General features: G+C 46.9%; 1 protein-coding gene across 4 annotated transcripts in view; it reads left to right on the forward strand.

Annotated features, from left to right (window-relative positions):
* Positions 1–7978, forward strand: part of ALDH18A1 (aldehyde dehydrogenase 18 family member A1) — a 32057-nt gene extending 24079 nt beyond the window's left edge. For all 4 annotated transcript variants that reach the window (XM_054070867.1, XM_054070869.1, XM_054070870.1 and 1 more), the window contains 6 exons: positions 502–639; positions 749–944; positions 1096–1217; positions 3853–4039; positions 5535–5630; positions 7206–7978. In XM_054070867.1, the coding sequence (XP_053926842.1) occupies positions 502–639; positions 749–944; positions 1096–1217; positions 3853–4039; positions 5535–5630; positions 7206–7387 (921 nt within the window). In that variant the 3' untranslated portion in view covers positions 7388–7978. The remainder of the gene's footprint in view (positions 1–501; positions 640–748; positions 945–1095; positions 1218–3852; positions 4040–5534; positions 5631–7205) is intronic.
* Positions 7979–10788: the final 2810 nt, after the last annotated feature.

Consider the following 10788-nt stretch of genomic DNA (forward strand, 5'->3'; position numbering starts at 1 on the left):
GACATAAGGAGGACTTTCTTTACAATGAAGGTGGTGAGGCCCTGTCCCAGGTTGCCCAGGGAAGCTGTGGCTGCCCCATCCCTGGAGGTGTTCCAGGCCAGGTTGGATGGGCCTTGGGCAGCCTGAGCCAGTGGGAGGTGTCCCTGCCATGGCAGAGAGGTGGAACTGGATGATCTTTGAGGTCCCTTCCAACCCAAACTATGACTCGCAGCAGAGCCTATGTCCCGAGTTTCCTCTGACTTGTCCGCTGCAGTCTGCCCCTGGCAAAAGAAACTCAAGTGTTTTCCTGAAACACATTTCATTTCTGAAGTTAAATGTCCTTTTACTTCAATGATTTTTTTTTTCTTTTGTGCCATAAAATGAAAACTGTAGATTAACATTGAGTAAATCCATAGGGTTAAAAATCCTGCTCTTAGTCTGTTTTGTGGGGCTTATTCCGACGGAAGAGACAAGTTACTTTTCTCTTTCTTTATTTTTTAAAACCAAATTCTTTTCTAACAGGTGTCTGCTTTGGCCATCGCCAGTGGAAATGGGTTATTGCTTAAAGGAGGGAAAGAGGCAGCACACAGCAATCAAATCCTTCATCATCTGACCCAAGAAGCACTCTCCATTCACGGAGTCAAAGACGCGGTGCAATTAGTAAGTGCCTAGTGTTAAATCAACGATTTCTTTGCTATGATATGGATAAAAAGTGTGGGCAGAACTTCAGAGTTCAAACCGTAGCCCGTTTGTATTGCAACTGCCACAGGTGAACACGAGGGAGGAAGTAGAAGATCTCTGCCGTTTGGATAAACTGATCGATCTGATCATTCCACGTGGTTCATCACAGCTGGTCAGGAATATCCAGAAAGCTGCTAAGGGAATCCCAGTGATGGGACACAGCGAAGGGATCTGTCACGTGTATGTGGACACGGATGCCAGTGTTGAGAAGGTCACACGAATAAGTAAGTGGGAGAGGGTGACTTCAGTCTCAGGGGTGTAATTGAACTTCGCGTTTGGAGTATGTGATATGGTTATGGCAATTGATAATTCATGTGCTGTTCAAAATCCATGTTGTAAATGTAACGTAACCAATTATCTACTCTTAAACTTCAGTCCGAGACTCAAAGTGTGAATATCCTGCTGCCTGTAATGCTCTGGAAACTCTCTTAATTCATCGAGATTTGCTGAGAACCCCGTTGTTTGACCAGATCATAGACATGTTGAGAGTAGAACAGGTTAGTCACTCATACTTGTCTTCTTGTTTTGTGGTTTTTTTGTTTCTTAACGCATAAGTTTTTTCCAAATGAAGTGATGGAGGACTTTCTCTGCTTCTCCACCCAACCCCAGTTTTTTTCTGTACAAATAATCCAAAAGCAGCCTCTTCAGGACAGCTGTGCGCCACTATTGGGATACAAATACTTTCTTTTATATAGCAAAACTCATCATCTGCTTTGGAATAGCATACACAACCCTTTCTCTACCCTTCTTAGTTCCAATTTAATTGCTGTTAACCTCGCAGATGCAAAGACTCTTCTTCTTGAATCATTAATTTGGCTTCTTACCCTGAATTCCCCTTCTGTTTTTCTCCTTCTGAATTTATTTCATCCATGTTTTGTCAAAGCAATCATCTTGCACGACCTTTATCCCCACCTATTTTTCCATCCCAGTATGTCAAAGGCACTGCGAAAGGCCAGTATACTTAATTAGTTGTCTTGACACGGGTAATGCTTTGTCAGTAAAGGTAGGAGAGATGCATCGTAAGAGAAATATCCATGGAGTAGTGTGAATTGCACATAAATCAAGGATTTTTACACAGCAGTATGTATTTAATCAAATGAAGCGTAAAAGCGGTGATTAATGCAGGTGAAACGGAGAGGCTGTATGTCCTGATGATGTTGAAAGGGTCATAGAAAAAGAAGCTGATGGGTGGTCAGGAGCAAGTCTTCACTTAATGGATTTTTTTCATGGCTTGTTTCATTGTTTCTTGGGAAGGGCAGAGTGAAGAGAGTAGATCTCTGGAGTTTGGATGGGAGGAATATGAGGACTAGTGCATTCCCACCACAACTCACCCAGCTCCTAATACAGTGGGGAGGATGCTACCTCTGTCTAATCTGACCTGACAACAAGAAATGGGCAAAAATTGGGCAGGATTGTACAATTTCAGTAATTTATAGCACAAGAAAACACCTTTTTGCAGATACCCTCTTAAAAGCCTTCAAATTTCAAACTTTTGCAAACTTGTGCTTTATCTCCCGTTTATGTTTGTGCTGTCAACATTTCCTGTGTTTCATTTGCATGGGGATTTCTCTGCTCTAGCAGTTCTAAATTATCTCTCATTGTTTAGGTGTCTCGGCCGCTATGATTACGCTCAGAGGCTGATAATGCATTAGATCTTCTTTATAACAAATGAAAATATCTGAGTTTTTTTGGTTTGGACCCAGTAACTCCTTTGTGTCTGAAAACACTTGCTGCAGAGAGGGTGGGTGTCAGTTTACAAAGCAAAAGGGTAAAAGCTGGTAAAGATCTAAAGTCTTTTGAAGAGGTAAACTTGGAAACTGCGATATTGTAGCTGTTTTCCCAGTATTAGTGTTGTCCTATCCTCCTGCCTGATGACTTTCTAAGTGATTTAATTGCTTTAAATAATCTGGTGGGAGTCCTGAACTCGGAGCACACCATGGTAGGCAGCCGACCTAGCGTGTCACCTATCGTACCCTGTCACCAGTTCACCAATCCGCTAAGTTCCTCAAAGGGCAGGTTTATTTTTCTTACTTGGCACACAGGGAACGTTTGATTCACAAATGGTGTGGGTTAACCCCAGTTAGCAGCGATCGCCACACAGCTGCTCGCTCGCTCTCCCCTGCCCCACGTGGGATGAGGGGAGGGAATAAGAGAAGCAAAAGCAATGAACCTTGAGGGCTGAGGGGTTTGATAAATGAAGGAAAGAGGAGGAAGAAGGGAAGAAGAGGGGGGAAAAATCAGCTAAACAAAAAAAAAACAACCCCCAAGAACCTACGCAAGTCAGGCAAAGCTGAGGACTTAACCGTCTGCCACAAGCAGAGCAATGCCCGGCCAGTCTCTGAAGGTCATGCCAACCTTCTTCAAACCACCCCCCCCCCCCCCCCCCCCGTTTGTGTTGCTGTACACAAGAAGGATGTTGAGGCTCTGGAGTGTGTCCAGAGAAGAGCAACGAAGCTGGTGAGGGGCTGGAGAACAAGGCTTACGAGGAGTGGCTGAGAGAGCTGGGGGTGTTTAGCCTGGAGAAGAGGAGGCTGAGGGGAGACCTTATTGCTCTCTACAGGTGCCTGAAAGGAGGTTGTAGAGAGGAGGGAGCTGGGCTCTTCTCCCAAGTGACAGGGGACAGGACAAGGGGGAATGGCCTGAAGCTCCGTCAGGGGAGGTTCAGGTTGGATATCAGAAAAAAATTCTTCACAGAAAGAGTCATGGGGCACTGGAACAGCTGCCCAGGGAGGGGGTCGAGTCGCCTTCCCTGGAGGTGTTTAAGGAAAGGGTGGATGAAGTGCTTGGGGACATGGTTTAGGGAGTGTTAGGAATGGTTGGACTCGATGATCCAGTGGGTCCTTTCCAACCTGGTGATTCTGTGACATTAGATGGCATGGAATATCCCTTTGGTCAGTTTGGGTCCACTGTTGTGGTTGCATCCCCTCCCAGCTTCCTGCACACTCCTGACCTTCTTCATAGAGGGGCAAAATGGGGGGAAAAGAGAAAGCCTTGACACTGTGTGAGCTCTGTTCAGCAACAGCAAAAAGATGGGTGTGAACATGAACTCCATCCCAAAGCACAAGAAGCCACACTTTGACCTGGAAGGCATTTTGGTATGTTCAGCAGCACAAAACATTTCTGGCATTGCAGGTGAAGATTCACGCTGGCCCAAGGTTTGCATCTTACTTGACATTCAGTCCTTCGGAAGTGAAATCTCTCCGCACAGAATATGGGGATCTGGAGTGCTGCATCGAGGTGGTGGACAGTGTCCAAGAGGCTGTTGAACATATCCACAAGTACGGAAGTTCTCACACGGATGTTATCATCACAGAGAATGGTTAGTGATCGTTTTGCTTTCTTAAGCTCTGTTTTGGTTTGGGTGCCAGTTCTTGGTGTTAGGACAACCACTGATGTTGCAGTAGTTCTTCTTTTGGGCCTGCAGTAGGCATGACCAGCTACATGAGCTAATTGTGCCTACAGTCAGGTTTAGCTCAGATAAAACCTGTTGCATCGCCCTTGTTCCAGGATATTAAGGAGTGGGGTTGAGCAGTTAGCTGATGCCAAGCCAGCATGTGCTCTTGCCAGGCGAGTTGCTGTGTTCTTCTACTGTGCAGACTTCCCACATCAGAGGTTTTGCAAGAACATCTCCTGAATCCTGGAGATATCCTTGTGCCTCTGAAGGCTCATGAGGTGAGCTTCTCTAGTACCTCCCTGGAGGGAATAGGGATTGGAAGGAAGATCAAGATCAGACTTTATCCACTTTGTCTTCCCGTGTCATTTTTATATCGTGCAAACAAGAGCCACAAATGCTTTTACCTTTCCTTTTTCAGTGCTTTAATTCCCACTTCTGCATTGCTAGGATAAAAGCTGCATTCATCTCAATTTGCAGGTTTTTGTCTCTTTGTTGGCAACTCGTGCAGCTCTGTGCTGCTCCCTCGCACCTGACCCGCGTGCAGTTTGAACACTGCGCCAGTTCAAAACCAAGCTAGAGCTGCGCCCAGCCGCAGGCTGACTCTCACACCAAGCCTGGAATTCCTAAGGATCAGCTGCAATAAGGTCCTGTTGACCTGCACCTGACCAGAGTGTGATCAAGCAGGCTTCTGATTCTGTATCTCCTGCTGAGCTTAAATGAGTGTCGCTAAGAGGTTTGCGTTTGGCACTGTAACCCACGGCCAGGGACCTGGTGCGCTAGTGATCATACTGGAGCGTACTGGAGATCGAGCTGGTCTGTAGGGTTTTTCTCATCGCCAAGAGTGCCTGGCCAGCAGCTCGCAGCCTGGAGAGAAGAGAGTCCTCCAGAGGACCGAGGCTTGCACAGTTGTGAGCTTGCTAAGGTTTTGCATGTTCTGGGTTCAGCTGGGTGAGTTAACTGATTTCATGTGGTATTTCTGCATCGCATTTCCCAAATATTACCTGCAACAGCAATTTTGTTTAGGATTTTTCATTATCTGGAATGATTCGGTGTTTGAGATGAATGGAGAGCTGACTCTGTACTTCAGTTGTCTCAATTTGACTGCGAAACGTTGTTTAGGGCAACTGTCTGTTCTCTGCAGTCATACAACTATCCCTGATTGCAGGTTCTGGACTGGATATATTTAGAATTAGACACCTTATTGCTTTCTTCTCACCTTTGCAAGCTTCTTCTAACATCTGCGGCTCTGGCTACTTGATAAGCCTACTGGGAGGGAAGCATATATGAAGTTGTCTTAGCCCAGGCTGTTTAAGGTTGCTTGTGAAAGTTGTATCTGTTTGCTGGATGATGGTGTGGGTTTTGGAGTGCATGGTTGTTCTGTATGTACTGGATTTTATTTTTCTCTCTACCTCTTCCCCAGAGAAAACGGCGGAGTTCTTCCTCCAGCATGTGGACAGTGCTTGTGTGTTCTGGAACGCCAGCACGCGATTCTCTGACGGCTACAGGTTCGGACTTGGTAAGAGAGAAAATACTGCAGGAATGTGACTGCAGGGTTTGCTGTTGTGTGAAACGTGTGGCAGTCTGAAACGTGGAAGACAGGGTTGGTCTCTGATCTTACAGTCTAATACAGGCTTTTCAGTAAAGGTACTGTAGGAAAAGTTGAAGCCTAGATAGTTCAACAGCAGATAGTTTAATATTCTGCTGCTCTGTTCTGCTCTTTTAACACCCCACCTGGAGTATTGTGTCCAGTTCTGGAATCCTCAATGTAAGAAGGAGATGGAGCTGTTGGAACGAGTTCAGAGGAGGCTACAAAGATGATCGGAGGGCTGGAGCACCTCCCATGTGAGGACAGGCTGAGAGAGTTGGGGTCATTCAGCCTGGAGAAGAGAAGGCTCTGAAGAGACCTTAGAGTGACCTTCCAGTGCCTGAAGGGGATACAAGAAAGTTGGGGAGGGGCTGTTCACAAAGGCTTGTGGGGATAGGATGAGGGGGAACGAGTGTAAACTGGAGAGGGGCAGATTTAGATTAGACACAAGGAGGAATTTCTTCACCATGAGGGTGCTGAGGCCCTGTCCCAGGTTTCCCAGGGAAGCAGTGGCTGCCCCATCCCTGGAGGTGTTCCAGGCCAGGTTGGATGGGCCTTGGGCAGCCTGAGCCAGTGGGACGTTGGAACTGGATGATCTTTTAGGTCCTTTCCAACCTAAACTATTCTATGACTCTATGATCTTTAAGGTCTCTTCCAACTCAAACCATTCTATGAATCTATACTATCGCTTTCCTTACAGAACTAACTAATGCCACTGTACAGACTCTGTAGACTAATTTAGTGGTAGGGAGCAAAGATGGTTTGGACCCTTTGAAGCTCTGTTCAATCAGGACAAAGTAAGTTGCATCGATGAAATGATAGAACAAAGAAACACAGGATCTGAAGTCGTTGAACAGTTTTTCTTTTGTTTATCTTTCTAATGATATAAGGAATGCTTCGTTCCTGCCGGGCAGATTGAGCTGCTGCCCAGTGTCCCAGCCCTGAAGAGTTGAGGACTGAAAGGCAGAAACCAAACTGAGTATCTGTTGCATAAACAAACATCTGCACCTGCTGTGAATTACAGAAGACAAGGGAAACGTTCTTTCCTGGGAAAGAAATCTCTGTAGCAGGCTATTATTGTGTCTGCTGGAACACTCAGTGTTCCGTGGGATTAAAACATTCTAGTTAGGGTCCTGCAGTATCTCCTCAAATTGATTAAAATAGGACATTAGATCACAATTTTGACTGAATTAGCTCTTTTTTCAAACAAACAAAGAAAGAAAGAAAGAAAAAAGATTAAACCCTCAGGAAATAAGTCAAAGATACCTCTCCCTCTTGCATCTCTCTAAAAGTAGCAGTCTAGCAGCCAGAAGCATAAGCATTACAGTTTATAATGTAATAGTTAAGCTCCTCTGACTTTTAAATTAGAACAGGTAAACATAACCTCTGGCATTTGGAAAGGAGGAGAGAAAAGCAGGCAGAGGATTTTACGTAAAGATGCAAAACTGCTTACTATGAGGTGATCATTGGAGGATTAACTACCTTTATCTGATGTGTTTCCTGCAGGTGCTGAAGTGGGAATTAGTACTTCCCGTATCCATGCACGTGGACCAGTGGGAATTGAAGGACTGTTAACTACAAAGTGGTTGCTGAGGGGGGACAATCATGTTGTTTCTGACTTCTCAGAGCATGGAAGCATGAAGTATCTTCATGAGAGCCTCCCTCTCCCTCAGAGAAATACCAACTGAGAAGATCAGGGCAGAGAGAAAATCCAGGAGCAAAAGTATTTCCTGAAGATGTTCAGGCTTCAGGGCACTTTCTGGGGAGGGAGTTTGTTTTTCATCTTCAGGAACATTGTTCTCAGTCACTGTGCGGTACAATGACTATGAAATGATCCCATCCATGAGAATTTTTCCCCCTACCTCTTTGTTTCCTTAGGTAGTATATGCAAACCGACCTCAGTTTTCCCAGAGACAGACTTATTCAAAACATACAAGCGACGTAAGGGAAGATTTCAGTATTCGCTGCATTCTTTTTGTATCCCAGTGCTCCCTGTAGCAAATATGCTTGGTGGTGGAGCATAATTGCTTTTTGTAAGTCTTTGTTTTATTCAAATATCTGTTCTGGAGAACAAACTTGAGAGGTTTTATCCTTCAGTCTTATGATCACGGCAGCTCTTGAAAGCCGGAAAGCTTTACGCTTACTCTCTTTATATCTGATCACCCTTGTGATAAGGGGATAGGATGTTCCAAATACATAGTAAGCTTTTGACCAAGAAACCTTTTATATCGTATTTCTTTGTATTGTTGACTATTGTAGATAAAAAAACCACAACTGTCTACTGTGTGTACTCTGTTGCTTATTTATACTGAAGGTTTATTTTTCTTTGGTTTTATATAAAACTTAACCTTCCAGCAGCCCTCCTCATTCATTCTTCATCTCTCCTTTCTCTCCATACATCCCACACCCCTCTATCCCTCTGCCTCTTCCTATTACAGTCCTTCTTTAACCCCTCCCTTGCTGCTTGTGCATCCTTCCAGTCCTCTGCCTGACTCTTCATCTTCCTTTTCCTCTCCTCCCCCTCTCATTCTTCTGTGTGGGTCTGCATATCTCTCTTCCACTTTCTGTCTCTCTTTCCAGCTTTCCAACCTTCTCTTTCTCTCTCCATCCCTCTGTCCAGCTCCAAATCTGTTTCTGGTTTTCTCTCAAGCCTTCAAACGTGGTCTCCATCTGCCTCTTTCTTCCCCTTCCCTTTGGCCCTCTGACTTTTGTCCATCTCTTCATCTCTCTCTTTGCCTTTCCATCCCTTCTGCCTGGCCCTCTGACTCTTCATTTCCACTTTGTATTCTTCTTTGTTCAGTCATGTCAAGTGTCCTCCTCATTACTTGGACACCCACTGGTTTCCAGCCATCACAATCCAGAGGAGCGGGCTCTAACAGCACCGCCCTGCCTCGTGCCGTGCTTTAACTCCAGAAAAAGTGGGACAGCAGGTGTGAGCACCTCATCAGCTTGTGAAATACAGCCCCATGGGCACAGCCAACAACTACAAACAGAAGGTGGATCACCATCCTCTATGTCTGTGGCTTCACCTCCAGCACCCTTTTCAGGGTGGTTTTTCTCTTCTTCAGATTGATTGGGTCAGAAAAAATCCTACATCCTTTTTTTCCTCGACCTACTTGGTTTGTTGTTTGGCCAAACTCTCCCAGGATTATGTGGTGCTGGTGGTGGGGTGGGTTTTAGGGAAGGCTGTGTGTGGTGTTGCTCTTCTCTGCCTTTGAGGTGTGATACCTCCATGAGCACATGGAGCAGTACAATTTTCCAACAGAGAGGATCAACATCACCATCTCCTGGGTGTCTTTTTGGAAAAATATCAGTGCCATGGGGGCAGGGCAGTGGTTGATTTCTTGACCGACAGGTTGGAGTCAGGCACAGGGGCCTTGTTCATGGTCTCCATGCCCTTCCTTGTGCTGTTGGCGGTCTTTGCAGGTCTGCAGGGGAATATCTGCTCCAGCACCTCCACCAGACGGCACCTCAGCAAAATGAATATTTTGTGATAAAGTTAGAATTATAATGATTTTTTTAATATGTAAAAGAAAATTTCAATGAGTTGGCAGCGCTTTGTGCTGGCGCTGATGCCTTATGTGGAGTTTCCCGTGCAGTGGAGGACGTCTGGGCATCCTCCCGCCTGCAGAGCGCCTGCAGAGCCTCTCCTTCTTGGCATCCCTGGTCTCCAGCTCCAGCGATGGCTCCCAGGAACCTGAAGGTGCCCATGGTGCAGGTGGCACCCCCTGCTCCCCTACACTGGGGATCAAGGCCAGCAGGAGCTCCCCCTCTGTCACCTGGGCTGAGGCTTCCCCTTCCACGGGTGGGGATGAAGATGCTTTGTCCTCCAGGAGCAAACCTATATCCAAACCCCCCTTATCCAAACCCATGGAGCACGCAGTAGGATCAGCTTTGAGTTGAAGATCAAGCAGGATGTGAAGCTGAGGAAATGGTCCACAACACTGCTTTGGACCCCATGTCCCATCCATTCCCCATCTCTCGCATCAGCCAGGGGCCTGATCCACACGGCACCGCTGCCAGACAGACAAACGGAACCCTCAGCCACATCACATCGACCCGTTCCCACCTGTTTTAATCCACATTTTGGGGAAAATCCACTGCCCAGGGTGGTTAATCCTCTTTTTTTTTGGGGGGGAAAGACAAAATGCAGCTGGGCACCTCTGAATCCCAGCCCCGCTCCCCTCCCACCAATACCGGGAACACCGGAGTCCTATACCATAATTTTGTACTGCATTTATTGTGCATGCCGAGTTTTTTAAGGAGTTCTGTGCATTGTAGTACTTCAGTGTAAATTAAATCATTGGTCTTTGGAAAAACAGCCTCCATCTCGCTGCTCCGTCTCACCTACAGCAGCCCTGGCACCAGCCTCACCCCCAGAACCCCCCCATGGGGCAGGAAAAGAGACAGGATAAGGGGAAAAAGTGTTCCAGTGGGAGGATCCTGTAGACAGTCAGGGACCCAGGACCCAACCTGCAGGCAGGGCTGGGGGCTCAAGGAGACGAGGATCCCAGATCCCAACCCAGGAGTGGTGCCGGAGGCTTGGGGACGTGAGCTGGGACTAGAATCCCAACTTGGGAGGAGGGCGCAGGGAGACCTGGGATTTTGGGGAGAGATCTCTGGGATTTTGGGGGAGGGAACCCCAGGATTTGGGGGAGGGGGATCCTTGGGATTTAGGGGCAGGTCAACTCAGGATTTTAGGGAGTAGGATGGCTGGGATTTTGGGGAGGAAAAGGCACTGTTGTTGCCCTAAAGGTGATGGAGCCATTTAAGCAGGGGGAGCAGGAGCAGAAGTCCAACCCGCAGCTCCTCTTCTGCACCCTTTCCTGGGAGATGCCGGCAGCACGTGACCCTGGAACAGCCTCTGCAGTGCTACAGGGAGCAATCTCCCCTCAACCACTTCCTAAAGTGACCCCCAAATAAACCTGGAGGGGCTCATCCCACTGCTTCGTTGATGCGTTGGCACAGGGAACATATCCCCCTACGGGATGGATATCCTGGAGTGGGAACTGCACCTTTGGAGAGGGGGATTTAACTCCCTTGGAAGGGGAATTTAATTTCTTTGAGGGGCATTAATCCCTCTGGAGGA

The sequence above is a fragment of the Cuculus canorus genome, chromosome 7 (assembly GCF_017976375.1).
Source record: "Cuculus canorus isolate bCucCan1 chromosome 7, bCucCan1.pri, whole genome shotgun sequence".
In the NCBI taxonomy this organism is placed as follows: domain Eukaryota; kingdom Metazoa; phylum Chordata; class Aves; order Cuculiformes; family Cuculidae; genus Cuculus; species Cuculus canorus.